Source organism: Pelobates fuscus, chromosome 4 (assembly GCF_036172605.1).
Source record: "Pelobates fuscus isolate aPelFus1 chromosome 4, aPelFus1.pri, whole genome shotgun sequence".
Taxonomy (NCBI): domain Eukaryota; kingdom Metazoa; phylum Chordata; class Amphibia; order Anura; family Pelobatidae; genus Pelobates; species Pelobates fuscus.
This window is the reverse complement of record NC_086320.1, coordinates 292,113,214-292,135,514: the sequence shown is the minus strand read 5'-3', so window position 1 is coordinate 292,135,514 and position 22,301 is coordinate 292,113,214. Positions and strand designations below refer to the sequence as shown.

General features: G+C 41.8%; 1 protein-coding gene across 1 annotated transcript in view; it reads right to left on the bottom strand.

Moving 5' to 3' along the window:
• The window catches only part of CMC1 (C-X9-C motif containing 1), a 56,744-nt gene that overhangs the window by 10,063 nt on the left and 24,380 nt on the right, over window positions 1–22,301 (bottom strand). Inside the window, exon 2 of the mRNA XM_063450675.1 lies at window positions 12,125–12,217. Coding sequence (XP_063306745.1) covers window positions 12,125–12,217 — 93 coding nt within the window. The remainder of the gene's footprint in view (window positions 1–12,124; window positions 12,218–22,301) is intronic.

The window sequence follows — 22,301 nt, the reverse complement described above, 5'->3', positions numbered from 1 at the left end:
CTGTTTTTATTAATGCTGTAAAAAAAAAAAAAAAACGGAAATAATTTCGAATATTATGCTGCGAATTTAAAAAGAAATCACACCGCACAACACATTCAAAATGTTCTTATGCGGATTTAATTTAAAAGTAGGTATGGCTTTTAAAGGGACCCTCCGAGCACCATAATCACTACAGCTTATTCTAATAGTCATGGTGGTAGAAAGCATTGGGTACAGTTCCTCTTACTTTAGGCAAAGTTTTTTTAAAGTGCTTTGACAAAAAAAAACGAGGTTCCTTTATGTGCTTCAGAATTATTATTATTATTTTTTAAATAAAAGAAATTGTGTTTTTTTCTTTACAGCTTTTTTTTTTTTTAAATAGGTAGTGTCTACCCTTTTCTCATCTGGCAATCTTACTGATCGTTTAAAAGGTATTGCATTCTGAGGACTAAAGAAGAGAGAAAGCTGGATATTCCTGTGGCAGATTCGGCGGCCAGAGTAAAATAAGATGTAAGGTCTAGTCTAGTTTTTATTAAGTCACTATATTAGCCAAGAATCCAACTAGTAAATTGTATAACTAGAATGTTATGTTAAGTGTAACAAATCTCCTTTATGTGTTTTTAACAATGTAAACGCATCAAGGTCACTATGACATGTACTTTCCTTGTAGTTTATTGTACCAGCATCTCCAAAGAGCAAACAAGGTCAATGAGTCACCCAGTCACAGGATATTAAAGAAGCAGTTTAAAATACAAGATTAACCAAGAGTTAAAAAAGGTACGAAGCCAAGAAATGTTTTATATTTAGGCATGCCATCTTCTCGAAGGTGTAAATAAAGACATTCTTGTGCTTTAGGCTAATATAGCTCTGATGTAGAGTCCCCACTGACAAATGACTGCTGAACAGACTTCACTAAAAATAATTCTTCTAAAGCCTGTAAAGGCTTCTTTTATTTAGCAAAAGACATCAGGAGGTCTCTTTCACTTGTTAAGCCACCCGTCTTGTTTGGTTAAAGGTGCGATATCCTAGGAACAGACCCTAAATACAGCAGCAATCATCCTTTTAGATGGTGATAAAAACACCACAAGCAGACATACAGAAATAATAATTGTCTTCTTACAAATAAGCTCCAAGCCAAATAGCTACAGCTCAGAGGATGGCCAGGTTTCATGATTACTAGAACATCCTGTGTTATAAACTTGTTTTGTTAACCAGAAGGGGAAAAAATAATTCTGTAGAGAAGATCAATCACTGCTTGCACACTTAAAATATGTATCAAAAATGTTGCTGCTGTACAAACATGGATGATTTCTAAAATAATACATCTTTATAGTTCACGAGTTAGGGTTATCATCCCTGAAAATGGCCAGGGTGGAAATGAAATAAATGTCAGCTAGGTACCCGATGAATTACAGCTTACTCAAATGTCAGGGGTGCTATCAAACACTTACTTACTTTTTGGCACCCATAAAAAGTGGTATTCCAACGTACATAAAGTCATTTTTTTAATGGAAATCTGGCAACGTTATTTGCACCCTAACCAAATATATGCGTTCTGCAATGTGGTATACATTTTGTCCATACCTTGCATTTAAACAAATTAAAATCTATGCTTTTTAATGCAATTAATAAAGAAAACAAAAAATGAAGGCTTAAAATAAATGTTTACAGGATTATTTAACCCATTCAGAAACATGCAAAAAGAGAGGCGCTGCTGCCTCTGAAAGAGTTAAAAAAAAGTCTGATATTTCGAAAATTAGATTAAAGCACATCCAGCGCATCCAAATCCCATCAGGACACCAATGCTGCAGCTATGGTATGTGTCCCAAGTTAGCTTGGCATCTAAAATAACAAAATGATCTCTGTTACATCCTTTATGCTCGGCAGAATTCCAACATCAACACTGTTACATCACTAGGGCTCCAACTTGTTAAAAACCTATCTATAGATATAGATACTTTGCCGGCACTGTCCTAACTGCAGCTTAAAAATCTTTACAATTTTTCTACTTAGGAGCTGGCCCTACTGAGGTGTCATCTCACCATGTATATTATCACAACACTTAAGATATTGTGATCACACTCTTCAGATAAATGAAAAGTGTTTGCAATGAATAGGGAGGGCTACTTTTATTTTTTTTTTTTTTCTGTATGCTCAACACCTTGCAGTGATATGATTTACAAGCGTTAAAACAAAGAGCTGCTGAAGTAGAGGACTGTGCTAAGTGCACTGATGAAGCTGCGTTGCCGTTGTGTATTGTTACAGGGGGAAAATTACAGTTTCACTTAGTCTGCCACGAGATGTAGACATTTTAACAAATTCTGAATGTTGGCATACATGGAACGGAGCTGCTGGAAATAAAATAACAAACGCATGCTCTTTTTGTTCTCATATGTAATCTTTGATGTAATTTAACATTTTTAAACACGGATACAAAGGTTTCTGTAAGTAAAAAAAAAAAAAGAAAGTGCTTGGGCTGTTTATCAGATACATGACGAAACATTTCTGATGCACTTCCTTTATCTTACTGCTGCCTCATGCTCTTACAGTGTCTGCAAGAATATGCACACATACCGTGACAGACATACATATATATGTGTGTGTGTGTGTGTATAAAATTGTGTGTATATATATATATATATATATATATATATATATATATATATATATATACACACACACACACATATATATACACACATATATATACACACATATATACACACACACACACTCTCTCTCTCTCTCCCCTTTGTCCAATGGATGAAAACATAAAAGTAATATGAAATATTTTAGATTCTCTTAAATTATGGGAAGTCTATAAAGAGAAACCCAATTTATAGATAAGCAAGTAAGATGGAAAGTAACCTCCTCCCCCCCAAAAAAACCCGAAAGCCTATGGACTACTTCACACTGCCAGAAGTACAGTTAAACGGTCTCTCCACTGCTGTGGACAATGTTCCCAACTGTGCTCAGCTGGACTACTCAAAAGTTATTATACTCAGCGCAAGTCTGTAAAGGTCAGCCTTCCATATTGAAAGCACTGTACTAATGGATTACAGATGGAGTGGCCAGATTCACCATGTTTTCCTGGACACATATCACAAATATATGTATATATACACAGTACGTGAAAAGTTATGTCATGTAATGTATTTTATAGAACAGGGTTTACAATCTGAAGTCCTATGCTACGAGCCAGGCCCTAAAATTTACTCACCAGTGCAAGGCAGCAGAATGAATTTCTACTCGCCAGGTTATAGAATACATATGCTGCAACAGGTAAATCAAGTCATCAATCATCTGCATCATATGAATGACAACGCACAGTACAGCCACTTGACATGTGCTTCCCATCAACATGACAAGGTGATGGTTCTGTACTTAGCACTGCCATACACCTAGCTTTACCTGATCACATTTACTTTACATGACAGTGGCGATTCGTAAGGCATGGATATGAATGAATATGCCTACCCTGTAGACAGTGCTGGTGCCTTTTGGAAACCAGCCATAGATAGGGGGTTAATAAACTGAGACACGACAACAGGACTCAAAGGATGGAAAACCAGATTTCAAAAGCTATTTCATGAGAAAGCTAGCATGCCTTTAATTTTGTGCCAGATCAAGGCTGATTAGTTTCATGTTGGAGCCTGCTATGTGCAAGTACTCAGAGAATCTTTAGCGGGTGCATTTAATGAGCCACAAAGTTAAGAGGATGAGCATGAAAAATAATATTCCGTGTTGCAATGTGTTGCCTGTAACTGATTTGCTGAAGCTACTTGGTATTGTGTGCGCAGTGCAGAAGACAGTCAGTTCTAGATTGATCATGGTTCAGTTGCCACCACTGAATATCTAAAATCTCCAACTCAATTAATTTTCACCTGATTAGGATCAGACTGATATTCAAACTAAATCAACTCTCCAGTCAAGTAGAAATCGGTATTTCTGATTTTACTTTTAAATCAGTTATAAATAATAAAATGCCTGACTTTTCAATACGCCACAAAGGGGGTTCATTTTTTTTTACATTCTACTGCCACTGTATGCACAACACAGCTGATTAAAGAATTATTCTAATTTGAGCATTGGCATATAGAACTGGATTAATTTAAATAGGAGGATATGAGAAAAAGTAATTAAATTCATACTAAGCATAGACAAAAAAAAAATGTTAGCGCTATGATTTTGTGTTTTTCCAATGCTTGCTATGCAAGATATGCTAGCAAGAAAATGCCTTTGGCACACCAATCATCAAAGTATTATAGGACAATAGTGTAATCATACTGCTCAAAGCAGGACATAAAAGTATTTTTTTCTGTAAAATTATTATAACAAATGATGTTTTTACTTAAAGAGGTAGTGATCTCATCATTTACTGCATTAAGAAGTCAATCCAGAGTTGCTTTTATGAGAGAGAGAGAGAGAGAGAGAGAGAGAGACAGACAGACAGACAGACAAACACATACACACACAAGGTCACTTGCCTTCTGCTATGTTTGTTACCACAGGTCATATGACAAAACATGGGGACAAAGGGAAAGCTGGGCCATTGTATGCATGGACCTGTTCCCAATGCAGTGACAATGACAGCAAGGTTTTTCATTTAAGCCCAAGCAGGACCCCACAAGCTATAATGCCATGTATGCATGTTAGACATACAAAAAAATGTGAATATTAAAAAATAAAGTTTGTGATAAATTTAGACATTTTGTTGTTTTTGTATATAGTGGGTGAGAAGATTGATAGGTCTTCACCTGGAAAGATCAGCAATTTAAAGTGAATCTGTTACTTTCTGGAATATTTGTCATAAAGACGTGGCCGCGAGGAGGTAAGGTACATCAAGACATGGTGTCCAGTGTGGGTCCGGTCGCCGCAAGGAGATAAGTAACATTAAGGTATTCCTTGTGGCTGCCTCCATCTTCAGGCTGCTGTCCTTTTTGGCTCCTGGCACTTCATTTGGTACACCTGCGCAAGCATTGAAGTACATCACTGAGGTCTATGGAGGATCCCACTAGACGCTCCATAGATTTATGTCTGAATCTCACAGCAGTCAATTGTGACGGCTGCTGGGAGTGGACAAAAGTTGACAGCGCTGCTTTGCCTTTTGTCAACTTTAGATTTACCAAAGACAAAGTACTTTTTGGCTTATAATATTTTGTGATTGTATAGAAATTTTAGTGAAATCCCAACACAGTCAGGATCACTATTTCATAAAGATTATAAAGTGACAGAGCCGCTTTAATATAAATAACAAAGTAATAGAATTCTATGTTTCAGTCCTCAGCGACAATACTTTTATTAAGTCCTCATGTATATAAACTAAAAAAGCTATATAAACAATATAAAATACTCAAGCAATTGATCAAAGAAATAAAAAGAGGACAACATTGCTTAATATAGTACAACACTAATAAGCTCATACCCTATGGGGGTTCAGAAAAGAACTTACTGTGAGGGCTGTGCAAGTCAACAAATAAAATGAGCACCATGCTAGGACTAGATGTGTGGGAAAATACGAATTAAGAGAACAGGGGACATAAAGAGAAGCCTTCAAACTGCAGAAGTAATTCCCAACATAAGAGAAATACACAGGCAAAAAAAATAATAATTAATACCTTGATGAAATACAGGTCAGTGCATGGCCAACATCGGTACTTCTAAATTTAAATGTCAGGCATACAGGGTTATTTAACCCCTTAAGGACACACGACATGTGTGACATGTCATGATTCCCTTTTATTCCAGAAGTTTGGTCCTTAAGGGGTTAAAGTAAATTTCCAATTTAAGGTCAAAAATAGCCAAACTGGCTACTCTGGTCTTAGTATTGACTTTAGTAAATAGCCCTGATAGTACTCTTTATATGGCACTTACTCCAATAAGTATATTCACATTACTTATGTAAGCTAATTTAACATCACAAAAAATAAAAATAAATGCATTTAAAAAGTTGTTTCAGACATTTTATACAAACACACAAATTCACATTTGTAGAAAAACCAATCTAATAATGTTCTTCTTATCAAAGGAGTCAGAATTGTGTAAAAGAAAAAAAGAAAGAAAGAAAAGATAAAGTAAATAAAGAATTCCAGCTTGCTGAAATTGATATTCATTAGGGTACGCTCTACCTGAATAGGGAACATTTGGGCATTTCGGTCTTTATCATAGCCCCAGCTGGTTATGGATGAAGGTTAATGCCTTACCCCATTCTGTTCAATTCTTCATCCTAATTAGTCTTCCAGATCTATAGCTGTGAACACCAAGTGTCCATGCTCAAAAGAAACTAATTAATGCCAGCAAATTAGATCAACTCCAAAGATCCAACAGCCAAACTCTTAGTTAAATGCTCCTTGTTAATAGGAAGTGTCGCTGTCAATAACTGCTGTTGGTGGCTCTAATGAGGCTGGTTTCTTTCAGTGAAAGTGATTTCATTTCTTTTTGTCCTTTCTAAAAGCTGCTCCATTCCCTTTAAAAAGAAACTACAAGCAAAGTAATGGTGGTGCTAGCTTTCTAGCTTAATTCTTCTGACAAGCTGGGTTGAGATGACATTAAAAATCAAACAGAATAAAAGTTTACTGCTAGATTATGTTTTACATGCACTGACCATTTTGGACTGAACCTGGCTTCTCATTTAAAAAATATGTTCGTTAATACAAGCTTTCCTGATTTATATAATATTACATATATGTATGTATGTATATGTATATAAATATATATATATACACACACACACACACACACACACACATATATATATATATATACACACACACACACACACACACACACACACACATATATATATATATACACACACACATACATACATACATACACACATACATACACACACACACACACACACACACACACACACAACCACGATTAGGAAGAGATCACATGCGTAATGGAGAAAATGTATCCTAATTTGTACTCTCTTGTACCTTTCGTCTAACAAAATTTACATATAGGTGCAATTTGTGCCTGAATTTCCCTGTGACATGAAATTAATTAAATCTAAAGCAGCTCTAATGAAAGGCAATGGTGCCAGTGTTCACTGAAAGCCAAGAATTCACAGATTCTTATAGATTTCTGACTTTTGGCCAGTATCACTTAACGTTTTCAATCGGATAATTTGAGAAAGGCTGAATTTGATGGGCCCCTGTCACATCCAAAATACACACAACTGCACAAGATTTTATTCATTACAATGGTTTTTCTAAAGGCGGTTTGGGTAAATGTTACAAGATTGTCACATCTTGGCTATTTTAGCCTGAATTTTGTGATTTGATCTTCTAGTCGCTAAACATAATCGTTTAGAGAATGAATCCTATAGGTGTTTAATAAATAGCGGAGAATTGACAAGAATACATTTAAATTGCAGGCAGACAAATATGCACCTTAAAATCACCATAGTTGTAGAATTATTCCAAAACCAGCTATTTTGACATATAAAAATTAATTTGTCAGTTACCTACTATTACCAGTTCAGTGAATAAAGCCTGTTGTGTATTTGTGTGTGTTTACTGTGCAGGCATGAGAATTTTTGAATTTTAGCGTTATTAAAGCGAGAACTATCAGGAAGACCTCCGCCATTAATTTTTTCCCCAAATCCTAGCACACCCCATGGCCACCAGACCCACAACGGATCTATCAGTTTTGGGAGTCTTTGCAAAATAGGCAAAAATACCCCCCCAAGTGACATATCAGTTTTAAAAACTTGACAAATTAAAGACAAATAAGGGACTATTCTTACTATAATTATGCAAGCTATGGTATTCCTCTCATACTCTTAACAATAATGCTAAAATGCACCTATAATGCCAAATATGGCTTGGTGTCACATTATGCTTTTTGAACTGTAAATATACATGACAAATTATTATAGTATGATTATATTATACCGCAATCCCTTAAAACAGGGTGTCTCATCATGTCTCAAGGTCAATTTACCAGGGGGCCACAGATCTGTACTACCAGATAAGTGTCAGTACACATTATTATTACTGCTATTTATATAGCGCCAGCATATTCCATAGCGCTTTACAATATTATCAAAGGGGGAAAGGGGGAGCTTTAGCAATAAATGAGACAATTACAAAAACTTACAGGAACAAAAGGTTGAAGAGGGCCCTGATAAAACGAGCTTACAGTCTATAGGAGGTGGGGTGTAAAACACAACAGGACAGGAGGTAGCAATTAAACAAGGTGGAGTGAAGCAGAGATGGAGGAGAGAATAGAGTGTTGCCCTTTAGTAGAGAGCAAGGGACAGGTACGTGAGGTAGAGGTCACTCTGGGAGGCTGTAAGCTTTCCTAAAAAGATGGGTTTTGAGGCACTTCTCAAATGATTGAAGACTAGGGGAGAACTTGATGGTCGTAGGCAGGCTATTCCAAAGGAAAGGAGCCACCCGCGAGAAGTCCTGCAAGCGTGAGTTGGCCGTACGGGTGCGAGCAGTGGACAGGAGAGACCGAGAAGGGGCATACCTGCGAATCAGTGAAGAGATATAGGAGGGGCTATAATTGGTCAGTGCTCTATAGGTGTGGATTAGTACCTTGAATTGACTTCTATAGGATACAGGAAGCCAATGTAAGGACTGACAGAGGGGAGATGTGTGAGAGGAGTGACCTTTAAAGGGACACTATAGTCACCACAACAACTACAGCTTAATGTAGTTGTTCTGGTGAATGTAATCATTGCCTTCAGGCATTTTCGGAGAAAAGGCAGTAATTTTACATTGCCCCTAAGCTACCTAAATGGTGGGTTTAACACTATAGGGTCTAGAATACATGTTTGTGTTCCTGACCCTATAGTGTTCCTTTAAAATCACCCTCACACTTATCTTTATTCCAGCGCTGACACAGACCACAGAACATAGACAAAGAAAATACCGTATCATCCAACCCTACTCACCTCACGCTAACTTGCTGACTATGAAACTGTTTCAGCTGTCATTATAACAGTTTTACAATAATTTACAATATGTAGAAGGTCTATCCTCCCACTCGTAACTAGCATGCACAGAGAAGGTGCTAAAAAATTTGGTTTACTACATATACTAAATAGCTATTACATACAACCAGATACACATACATCAAAGAACTGTGGTAAATATACCTTCAAATGTAGATAAACATACTGAGTAGCACATCAAATTGCTCCAGTACCTGAACAGATCTTTGGTTATAAGCATATGAAGATGTAAGGGATATGGCTAGGGGATGGGGGTAAAATTTTGGGTTGAGTAGGCGTAAAAATCCCCTATGACAGTATTTGTCCAGAATCCAGTTCCTACTCACATGAATAAAACAACAGTCTCACATGTCAATAAATTGTAACTTTTCTAAGATATGATTTTAATTTAAAAGGACATTTTAAGAACTATAGCAGTGGGCATGCAAAGCGTTTTTAGTTTTTGTAATTTTTTGGCAAACAAAATCATTGTATCACAGCATCATTGCAGTCAAATCAAAACATGGAAAATAATAAACAAAACATTATCTGAACAGGGGGCCCACACCCGAAAAATGTTTTGACAAAAACTGTATGGACTGCACTTTTTACCCCAACAAGTTCAATAATCCTAGCGGTTTAGTTGCATAGAGTAGACCTTTAATGTAGTTATAGGCATAATTCTTACTGTCCGTGTGTCACAACAAGAAGTTTGCAGGATCAGGGCATCCAGTATTTGTTTTTAAGAATTATTGCGTTTACAATGTCAAGCTACCAAGTAGTCTTTAAAGAGAAAACATTTTATGTGATACATAGAAGCAGCAGTAGAGCAATATACCTTTTGTTTAAGAATTCACACCAAGTATACAAATACTGACCTTATCAAACATAAAACAAAAGCCATTCCTTGTTTCGGAGACTAGCTAGAACAATGTAAGAATATGTCCCAGATTTTCCAAACTGATCAAACATGTTGTCAGCTATCTAGAGCACTAAGCTTTAGAACGCCAAATATCTTAAACCTTTCCAAAGTAATGGGAGCACGTCTCATAACTCACGCCATAACTATCACCCACCATGATAAAATGATGTGCCATTTTATTTTACCCCCGAGCATCAATACACACCATGCAGAGCTAGCTAAGAACTGTGTTCTCTAAATTTGGGTTTTGATATGTCACATGAAAATGTCGTATGCTTTACTCAATGTCACCCTTGAGGGACACAAGAGTCCCCAATGGTGAAGTATTGCTGAACAAGTGAATGTTATTGAAACCATGGTTGACACTGGCCAAGCTTTGTGGAAGCAAGGCCTGAAGTTATTTTGTAAGCCATCATTTCCACTAAATATCATAGCATGCCTTGGGGTTGAAAAGGTAAATGGGAAAACTAGGTGACTTAAAACAACTGTGCCCAACAACTTAGCTTTCCATTTCTTAAAACAATACAAGGATAAAAAGTATACGATATACACAAAACAATAATTTGTTGATGTGTTTTTTTTCTGTCTGTTACTAAAGTTGAGAAAATGTGTTTAAGCTCGGCTTACAAGTGCATTTTGTAGTGTATGTGGTGTTAAACATTTGTTTTGAGAAACATTTTAAAGAAAAAAAAACAAAAAACAAATACAACTCCAAAAACCTCCAATGAAACTATAATAAAAATAATTATGAAAAAAGATACACAATACCATACTATGAAGATATTATTTTAGATTAGAATACGAAATTATAGGGAAAATAGCTGAGGGGCACTCTAAGAATCACAATTACTACATTACACTGTAATAGTTATGGTGCCAGTATGTCTCTGTGCCAACCCCAGGTTCTATATTATACTGTTTTAGACTGGATTAACACAAACCAAGGTTTCGCCAGGCATACATGGCACAGGTCCTTGTTCATAATATTGGAATTGCAGAAGTTACACTTCCATGTTAGAAATATCGATTCCATTCATATTTAAAAGGCACTCATTGGCTGAAAGTGTATCACACTCAGTCAACAAACTCTGTCCAAACTAGGGATGCACCGAAATTTTATTTTTTATTTTTGTAGTGCATAGTTCAGTGCACAATTCAGATGATTATTTCTCACAATAGAAGATTGTAATGATAACATGAAAAGTCAAGAATACTGCACTTGGGGGTGGGGGGGAGTGGGATGGGGGGGCAAGAACACTATGGGACAGGGGAGGGGGGGAAAGAACACTATGGGACAGAGGAGGGGGGGAAAGAACACTATGGGACAGAGGAGGGGGGGAAAGAACACTATGGGACAGGGGAGGGGGGAAAGAACACTATGGGACAGGGGAGGGGGGAAAGAACACTATGGGACAGGGGAGGAACACTATGGGACAGGGGAGGAACACTATGGGACAGGGGAGGAACACTATGGGACAGGGGAGGAACACTATGGGACAGGGGAGGAACACTATGGGACAGGGGAGGAACACTATGGGACAGGGGAGGAACACTATGGGACAGGGGAGGGGGGAGGAATGAATAGTAAAATAAGAGGGAGGGGAGAGGAACACTAGGGGGGGCACTAAGGGAGATTTTTCATATTAGATTAATTAAATTTATTAAAAAGTCTAATATTAATAAAATTATAGGAAAACTTTTTAAAATCATTTGGGGGAAAAAGTCATTTTTGTTTTTTTCGGCCAAGGGTATCCTGAATTTTCGGTTTCGGCCCAGAATTTTCATTTCGGTGCATCCCTAGTCCAAACTTTGACAAAACTGATTTTTCTAATGTAGGGTTGCAACTTCCACATTAACAATATGCTAAACATGGGGCCAAGCCACAGACAAATGAGGAACTCTTGATTTCTGTCTGAGTGCTCAACCAGTTACAAGAGTGTACCTCTATTTCAGGAAAATATATTCTAAAATATCAGCCAAATTAATGGATCATTGAAAGCACATTGTAAAGAACCTTTATTCCACAATTTCCTCCATGTTTCTTCATGCTGCTCAGACAGCTCTTTGGGTTTTGAGAGAAAAAATGCAGATAGTAACCAAGTTATTCACAAATAAGATAACTCTTGCTGCCTACTGACATGTTTCTGATTTTTTCATCCAAATCTTTTCCTATAGTATAATTTGTATACCTAAAACACAAAAATACAAAAATCTCTCCTGCCTCCCTCCCCCCACCATAATGTACATCACCAGTATTAATGTTTCATTCTCACCTTCTACTTTTTCAGAACACAGAACCCTCGCCTTCTCCCTCACAATCTTGGGAATAAGCACATCTTTTTCTACATGCCGCAGATAAGGTTCTTCTGCGTTGAGATAAAAGAAACATGTTTTTAGAATGAATAATATTATTTAGACCTAACACTGTTGCAATACATTTGTATGGAAAATAAATGTCCAGAAAAAAAAAAAAAAAACATACTTAAACATGTAATCGCTAAACAAGAAACGTTCTAGAACTTTAGCATGTATATTTCAGTGCATATAATACTAAAGGAAAGCAAAAAAATATGGAGAAGAACTCAAGCTCGAGACTCATTACTCTGTTATTGTGTAGGAATCAATTTTCACTGGCTGAATTTGTTAGGCTCTGCTTTGCTTTAAAGCGGCACTGTCATGCCGAATTCCGTTTTTTTTTTAACCCCCCTCCCGCCTCAACTACATCCAATCGACCCCCTAGTCATCCCCAAATGCCCCTATGCCCCCCACATTACCTATTTTTTATTCTTTATTTTCTGCCCCGATCTATATTCAGGGCGCCGCCATCTTTGTGTGGGTAGGTGAAGTCCCTGTGGGACACGTCATCTGCCCACACTAGATAGCCCTGAGATTCCCGCACATGCCCAGTGAAACACCTGGACATGCGAACGGGAATTTCACCTATTCATTCATTCATCAGACAGACGAATGAATGAATAGAAAAAATCAGACGAACAAACTAACACTGTGTATCAGTGTTCGTTTGTTTGTTCGGTTTATTACAAGGAGGGAGCTACCGGCGTGCAGCTCCCTCCTTGCAATATGTAAAGAGAGAAGCGGCAGGGAGCAGTGCTCCCCACCACTTCATAAGCCCCCCAGGTCCCCTCCTCACTCTATGGGGGTCAATATGACCCCCATAATAGCACAAGGGAGATTAAAATCTCCCCAATGCCCCTACTCGCTATACCGCGAGTAGGGGCATGTCCACTAAACAGTGAGCAGCCTGTGGCTGCTCACTGTAAAAAAAAAAAAAAAAAAAAAAAAGGGTAATAAGGGGGGGACGGGGACCTACTGTCCTCCCCCGCCGGCCCCCACCCTGGACGGCGGGTGGGGGCCATAATGGGAATGAGGGGGGACCTACTGTCCTCCCCTCAGGCCCCCACCCCTGGGCGGCGGGTGGGGGCCATAATATTAATAGGTGGGGGGGGGGGGACCTACTGTCCTCCCCCCCCGGCCCCCACCCCTGGGCGGCGGGTGGGGGCCATAATAGTAGTAGGGGGGGGGGACCTACTGTCCTCCCCCCCGGCCCCCACCCCTGGGCGGCGGGTGGGGGCCATAATAGTAATAAGGGGGGGGGGGGACCTACTGTCCTCCCCCCCCCCGGCCCCCACCCCTGGGCGGCGGGTGGGGGCCATAATAGTAGTAGTAGGGGGGGGGGACCTACTGTCCTCCCCCCCGGCCCCCACCCCTGGGCGGCGGGTGGGGGCCATAATAGTAATAAGGGGGGGGGACCTACTGTCCTCCAGCCCCCGGCCCCCACCCCTGGGCGGCGGGTGGGGGCCCTAATGGTAAAAGGGGGGGGGGACCTACTGTCCTCCCCCCCGGCCCCCACCCCTGGGCGGCGGGTGGGGGCCATAACGATAATGGGGGGGGACCTACTGTCCTCCCCCCGCCCCCACCCCTGGGCGGCGGGTGGGGGCACTAAGTAAATTCCCCCCCCCCCCATCAAGGTGACTAGGGGTGCCCAAGCCCCTAGTCACCCACCCCCCACCCAAATAAAAAATGCCCCTACCTACCCCCCTCACCCTAAAAAATAGTGAGGGGGGAATAAAGTTGCTAACCTGTAAAGTAAAATTAAACTTACCATTCGACGTCTTCTTTTTTCTAAAATCTTCATTTTCAGCCCCAAAAAAGGCCAAATAAAAAACCATCATAGCCGTCGAACTAAAAATAAAATAAAAAACCCGAGCGCAAAAAAAAAACCCGACGAAAAAGAAAAAACCCGAGCGCACAAAAAAATAATCCATCTTCACCCATGGAGGGCTCCGCGCAGACTGAGCTCCGCAGGGCGGGGCAAGGCTTATAAAGCCTTGCCCCGCCCTGCAATTAGCCTAAGAACACTCTGATTGGTGGGTTTAAGCCAATCAGAGTGCTCTGTGTCATTTTACAAGCGTGGGAAAGTTCTTTGGAATTTTCCCACGCTTGTAAAATGACACAGAGCACTGTGATTGGATGGATTTCAAGCCATCCAATCACAGTGCTCTGTGTCATTTTACAAGCGTGGGAAAATTCCAAAGAACTTTCCCACGCTTGTAAAATTACACAGAGCACTGTGATTGGATGGCTTGAAATCCATCCAATCACAGTGCTCTGTGTCATTTTACAAGCGTGGGAAAATTCCAAAGAACTTTCCCACGCTTGTAAAATGACACAGAGCACTGTGATTGGATGGATTTCAAGCCATCCAATCACAGTGCTCTGTGTCATTTTACAAGCGTGGGAAAATTCCAAAGAACTTTCCCACGCTTGTAAAATGACACAGAGCACTGTGATTGGATGGCTTGAAATCCATCCAATCACAGTGCTCTGTGTCATTTTACAAGCGTGGGAAAATTCCAAAGAACTTTCCCACGCTTGTAAAATGACACAAAGCACTGTGATTGGATGGATTTCAAGCCATCCAATCACAGTGCTCTGTGTCATTTTACAAGCGTGGGAAAATTCCAAAGAACTTTCCCACGCTTGTAAAATGACACAGAGCACTCTGATTGGCTTAAACCCACCAATCAGAGTGTTCTTAGGCTAATTGCAGGGCGGGGCAAGGCTTTATAAGCCTTGCCCCGCCCTGCGGAGCTCAGTCTGCGCGGAGCCCTCCATGGGTGAAGATGGATTATTTTTTTGTGCGCTCGGGTTTTTTCTTTTTCGTCGGGTTTTTTTTTTGCGCTCGGGTTTTTTTATTTTATTTTTAGTTCGACGGCTATGATGGTTTTTTATTTGGCCTTTTTTGGGGCTGAAAATGAAGATTTTAGAAAAAAGAAGACGTCGAATGGTAAGTTTAATTTTACTTTACAGGTTAGCAATTTTATTCCCCCCTTACTATTTTTTAGGGTGAGGGGGGTAGGTAGGGGCATTTTTTATTTGGGTGGGGGGTGGGTGACTAGGGGCTTGGGCACCCCTAGTCACCTTGATGGGGGGGGGATTTACTTAGTGCCCCCACCCGCCGCCCAGGGGTGGGGGCGGGGGGGAGGACAGTAGGTCCCCCCCCCCTTTTACCATTAGGGCCCCCACCCGCCGCCCAGGGGTGGGGGCCGGGGGCTGGAGGACAGTAGGTCCCCCCCCCTTATTACTATTATGGCCCCCACCCGCCGCCCAGGGGTGGGGGCCGGGGGGGAGGACAGTAGGTCCCCCCCCCCTACTACTATTATGGCCCCCACCCGCCGCCCAGGGGTGGGGGCCGGGGGGGAGGACAGTAGGTCCCCCCCCCCCTTTTACCATTAGGGCCCCCACCCGCCGCCCAGGGGTGGGGGCCGGGGGCTGGAGGACAGTAGGTCCCCCCCCCTTATTACTATTATGGCCCCCACCCGCCGCCCAGGGGTGGGGGCCGGGGGGGAGGACAGTAGGTCCCCCCCCCCTACTACTATTATGGCCCCCACCCGCCGCCCAGGGGTGGGGGCCGGGGGGGGAGGACAGTAGGTCCCCCCCTCTTATTACCATTATGGCCCCCACCCGCCGCCCAGGGGTGGGGGCCGGGGGGGGGGAGGACAGTAGGTCCCCCCCCCTCATTATCTTTATGGCCCCCACCCACCGCTCAGGGGTGGGGGCCGGGGGGGGGGGACAATAGGTCTCCCTCCCTTATTTTACTTTACAGCCCCCACCCGTCGTTTAGGGGTGGGGGGCAATATTTTTTTTTTTTTACAGTGAGCAGCCACAGGCTGCTCACTGCTTATTAGACATGCCCCTACTCGCGGTATAGCGAGTAGGGGCATATTATTTACTATTCATTTTTACTTAGTATTAGTAAAGTTGGCTGAAAGACCAGTTTAGGTCTTTCAGCCTTTTAGTAGATAGCTCCCTGATACCGTGGGAATTAGGGAGTTATCTACTAAGCGGCTGCAAGATGCAGCCACAGCAATGAATAGGATCGGAGTTTCATTCATTAGAATGAAATTCCGATCCGAACAAAGTACCGAATTGGATCCTAACACCAATGGAGAAACGGTGCTCATTCTGTTAGGATGCAATTCGGCAGTTTTGCCGGCGTTCTGTCTAAGTGACAGGACGCTCGGCAATACTGACAGGAAGCATTGTGGGAACTGGGAGGAAAGCTAGGGATCATGGGAAAATTGCTCTGACCAGCGGAAATGAAGCACACTTTGCTCCTCCGCTGGTCAGAGCTGGTCAAGCGGAGGAATCCTCCATAAGACAGAGTCCCTACTTTGTCTTATGATTTTAAAGAAAACTAAAGAAGACAGGAAGAAAAGAATAACAGATCCTGAGAGAGGGGGAGAAGAGGAAGAGATTGAGGAAAGGTAAGTTCGGCATGACAGTGCCGCTTTAAGACATTCTCATAATGTGCTAGAACAGAATAATAAGACACAAGACAATGCTTTGAGACACTCATAATGTGCAAGAACAGAATAATAATTTTATGGCAAGATAGAAGGCTTCATATTTGCTTGTCTTTCTTTACTGAACCTCCCAGCAGCAAAGAGACCGTTAACAATGATGTAAAAAGTTTAACCAGAGTGTATAACAATATCATATAATGTCATCAAGCTCCTCCCAACTCCTCTTTCTTTGCTGCTTGCCTCCCAGGTAAGTCTATTCCAATTATATTGCTATTCAGTAATACTTGTTGCCATATATGAACAGCTTATCTCTCAACACTTGATATTTATTTTCAGTTGATCTATTTACACCCATGCTATATTACTTTCCAATAGATGTGTCAGTTTTTATTTTTTGTTTTACAGTCTTCTTCGTGCTCTATTATCTTTTTCTTTGTTTAAACATATATTTTGTTATGCATTTCTTAATAATTTAAGTGCACACATGTCTCTTTAAATCCCCACCAGGACGTCAGGTAGACGACCAGCGGGTTTTCGCGGAGATTCTCCCCGCGATCTTTATTATAGTAGTGCCCGGTGATTCTCTCCTCAGCAAGAGACCGCGGCCCACCTTCCTCATTCAATTCCCTTCATTTTACAGCGGACTATTTGCAAATAGCCCGCAGCTCGCTATTTCGCGCCCTTTTGGCCTTCCCGCCCATTCGCGCTTGCATTTCTAACGCGTTTCCTTTCTCACCTCTTTGATTGACAGCAGCCATTTTACAGATCGTTTTGTTCTCGCTCTTTTTCGGAGACTCAGCGCAACGGTTGGAATTCTACTGATGCTTTTTCGCTCATCGGCTTTGGTAAGTACTGATCTCTATTTATTTTAGCACAATTTACTGTGCTAATATTTTCTTAGGTATTTACTTATTTGCCATTATTTGTTTTTATTTTAACATATTCAACTAAATTAGCAGATCTGCTGTAAATCTTATTTCATAATATAGGAGGGCTTTTGTGGGTGACCCCCACTCCCACTTACTTTGTGTTTATTTCTGAGTTTATTGTGGGTGACCCCCACCTATCATTTACGGTTAGTTAAGGTGTACCAACACCCATATTACAGTGGGTGACTCCCACTTAACTTTCAGAAAATAATATGTACAGGTGAAGTCCACCTTCTGATTTAACAGTGATAACCCCACTCTTTATATCTAATATTGTGGACATACCCACCTTGTTTGACTTCTTACAAGTGGGTTACCCCACTTGCTATTATTATTATTATGGTGGATCAACCCACTTACTGTAATTTTAGTGGCTAATCCCACTGACTATTTGTGTTGCCGCCCTTACAAATATCGCTCATCTAATTTGGGTGACCCCCATTCATTGCACAGTTCCCTCTATTTGACTACTGTCAGTTTTACAATATAAGACTCAACATGTCTGATAACACTGAGCCTGCCATTTCACAAGAACTTCGCACATGGCTCTTTTCTACTATTGCTGAATCTATCCCCAAGGCGTTAGCAGCCTTTCATGAAAAAGCTTCTACTGAAGTTAACCCCACTGCGCACTTGCTGTCTGATTCAGAGGATTCTCAGCCTTTGGATCAGGAGGAAGTCACGCACAACTGCCCTTGGAAAGGGGATAGTGTACCCGCAGGCAAGGGCAAGGCTCCCGTCAAGTCCCTTAAGTTGTCTTTCACTCACGCGCCCTGGTTACTTTAGACCCCTTAGAGGGATCTACATTTAGTACAGGCAATCTGGTAGATGATTATTACCTCAACTATTCTGACGAGGAGTCCTCGGGGAATGTGCTATGGGACCCCCTTGTCGGAATTTGTCAGGAGACTTTTGTTGCCAAGAGAGACCCAGATTCTAGTAATACTAAGCCCAAGGAACCCGATTCAGACATCCTTCTGGATGCTTCGGGCATTCCCTGTTTTGACCCTAGGGTCATCAGACACCCACGTTTTGCCGAATGGGCCCCGCCTGACCACTTTACTAACTTTTGCAAGATGTGGCTGCGCAAGCCTCTAGAAAAGGAAATTAGGGCTAAACTTAGAGCCGAATGCCCAAGGCCAACTATCCTGAATAAAGTGGCACTTACGCCACAGTTTGACCCAATGTTGGTGACGTTCCTCACTAAGTTGGTCAAAGACCCTCGCAAGGATATTGAGCAGGGTCTCAAGGCAACTCAGGACAAGTTTCTTGATATTGCTGGTCCCATTATCCCAAAATGTATTTTCGCTGATGAAGCTATTATTAGTGGAGAATTTGATCCGCATACAATGCGAGAATGGGCCCAGAGGGCTTTATGCTTCTAGGGCAATGCCAATGTGGCCATCTCCACCGAGAGACGTAAGGGGGCACTATACAAAATTTACGCTAAACTAGCGGATTTGAGTTCCTGAGAATTGGGACCGGAAGCCAATGGCTTATTATTTGGAGACTCTTATGAGAGATCTATCTAAACATGTATCGGTATTTACTAGCTTAAATAAAGCCCAATCCTCCCTAGTTACCAGTCACATCGTTTTTATGGGAGAGCTAGTCATTATAGAGGCGAACGACCTGCAGAGCTGCCTTCACAGGCTTCAGGCTTTGTCCCACAGAAAATTATTGGAATTTGGGAACCACCCGACCATACCACTGACAGTTGTTCACCAACAGGGGATCCATCCGGGGACGTGGATCTGCTTCCCTACGCGGACGCACTGCTCCAAGTAATAAACCTTCCTTTTTTCTATGTACCTATAGCAGGTCAACTAACCCATTTTTTCCAACAGTGGGAATCGCTTACACAGGATCTATGGATCATACACACAGTCAAGTGTTTCAGAACAGATTTCCTTTCCATTCCCTTCCAGGACACACCACCTACACTGTTACGGATGTCTATAACAGACAATCTAGAATTACAGAGTTGAACAAACTGGTGGAAAAAAGGAGCAATCGAAAGATCGCCATTTACCACATATGCTTCTCAGCAACATTTTCCTTGTCTGCAAAAAGACAGGAGATTTTCGCCCAATTATCAATCTGAAAGATGAATCGGCATGTCAGATATTGTCATTTCAAGATGAAAGGCATCCCTTTTTTTCAGGGACCTCTTTTGCGTTGGAGACTGGTTCTCCAGATTCGATCTCAAGGATGCATACCTCATAGTCCCTGTTTCCCTCAACCATTTAGCTTTTTCTTCAATTCCTCTGGCAAGGAGAAATTTGGCAGTTCCCATGCCTTCCTTTCTTTGTCTTTGCTCAGCACCATGGTGTTTCACAAAATTAATGAAACCAGTTATGGCACTGCTCCGATCGCAGAGGATTCGTTCCATTGTATATTTGGATAACATTCTGATCATGGCTCAGAATCCAAATCTTCGGACAGGACATGACACGTACGGATATGACAACTGCCTTGTTACAAAATCTAGGTTTTGTCATAAATTTTCAGAAATCGGATCTGGAACCTTCTCAGATGGTTTAGTTTCACAGACCCTTACACTACCGAGCTATGCAGCGGCTCAAAACATTATCTACTTCCTACGACCAGTTGATTTACCGAACGGACGAAGTCCGTATAGAACTCCACTGGTTGCTTCACAACATGGAAGCCTGGAATGGCAAAGCCATATTCGGATCGCAGCCAGACTTCGTTCTGGAATCCGATGCCAGCCTCCTGGGGTGGGGCGCAACGTGTTCGGAAAGGTCCACCGGGGGACTATGGCCCCCTTTGGAACAGGCTCTACACATCAACTGCCTATAATGAATCGCAGGATTCATTGCGATCCGCAGTTTCGCGAAAAAGACTTCCTCAATTGTTCCCTGGTACTACGCATGGACAATGTCTCTGCAGTGCGTTATGTGTATCGGTTGGGAGGATCCCGATCCAAATTGCTGTCCGACCTTACAAAGGACCTCTACCAATTCTGTCTAGAGAGAAATCTATCCATCTGGGCAGAATATCTCCCAGGCACGGACAATCTAGTCGCAGATTGGTTCTCCCTCCATTGGAGGGACGTCAGCGATGGCCAATTAGATCCCCTATAGTTTCATCAAATTGTCTTTGCGCACCCCTAACGCTAGACCTGTCCGCCAGACAGAGACCTTTTTCAGCTGGCTCCCAGAACCCCAATCCTGAGCAGTCGATGCATTTCTACACCCTTGGCCAGAGACAGGAGCTTATGCGTTCCCGCCCTTTTCCATGATCCAATGCACCCTTTATCGGGTCAAAGCACTTCTAGTTACGATAGTCCTTGTAACCCCTTTGTGGAGGGCCCAGACCTGGTTCCCAACTCTTCTAGAACTATCAGTGAATTACCCAATTCTATTGCCCCAATTCCCTGACATCCTCAGGAACACAGCAGGGGACTGCCATTCATTCGCTCTTCAAGAACGGCTCCAGCTTGTAGCTTGGACCGTTTCAGGGGATCTTGGAATGTCTCGGGACATTCGAAAAACAGCTCAGGCTCTCCCATGGGGCTCCTGGACTCCAGGCACTAGATGCGCTTACCTCTCTGCATGGCAGACATGGGTCAGCTGGTATCTGAAAAGGGATATCAATCCCTTTTCAGCACCTCTCACAGCCATTCTAAATTTTCTACCCTTTTTGATGAAGGCAAGATCAATTAATGTGTTTTGATCCGCTATTTCTGCAGCTCACCACTCTATTGACAATTCATCGAAAGGGAAACACCCATCTGTTTGTAGACTTTTACGGGGTATTCGCTTGGCCAGACCTCCTAATACAAGATATTCCAATTTCTGGGATGTCACCCAGGTTTTTTCTTTTTTGGAATCCTGGCCTTCCAACAAGACTTTGTTGTTACGACAACTTTCTGCCAGGTTGGCATTACTTCTAAGTTTAGTATCCTTTCGTAGGGTTTCCGATATTCGAGTGTTTGACTACCATGCTGTAGTTTTCACACCTGAGGGAGTTAAATTTAATATCACCAAACTTCCTCAGCCTTCTATCCTTATTTTCCGAACAGACTGTCCCTTTGCGTGGGCGTTGTGTTCGACATTATAATGATTCCACGGCCACGCTGTGTTCCCCTTCTGGTTCTTACGTCAGACCGCACAAAACGGCCTCCACTCCCACTATCGCACGGTGGATCAGATGGATCCTTGTCCAAGCGGGGATTCACCCGTCCTTTGGAGCACACTCAGTCAGAGGAGTCCAGAGAGTCGACATTTCGTACCTTCTATTTTAAACCTATGCCACATGCTGTATTTTCTATCATATAGGAGCATTAAAACAGCAAATATGAAGCCTCCTGTCTTGCCATAAAATTAGGGAATATTCTAGCTTTAGCGAACAAATAATCTAAATTTTATTAACGATAGGAGGCAAATATGTTCCCTCCCTTTATAATCGCTTATTCCTACCCTTTAAGGTAAGTTACTATATAAGTTAAAGGTGTATATCCGTTCCAACATTAAAGCGGCACTGTCATGCCGAATTCCGTTTTTTTTTTAACCCCCCTCCCGCCTCAACTACATCCAATCGACCCCCTAGTCATCCCCAAATGCCCCTATGCCCCCCACATTACCTATTTTTTATTCTTTATTTTCTGCCCCGATCTATATTCAGGGCGCCGCCATCTTTGTGTGGGTAGGTGAAGTCCCTGTGGGACA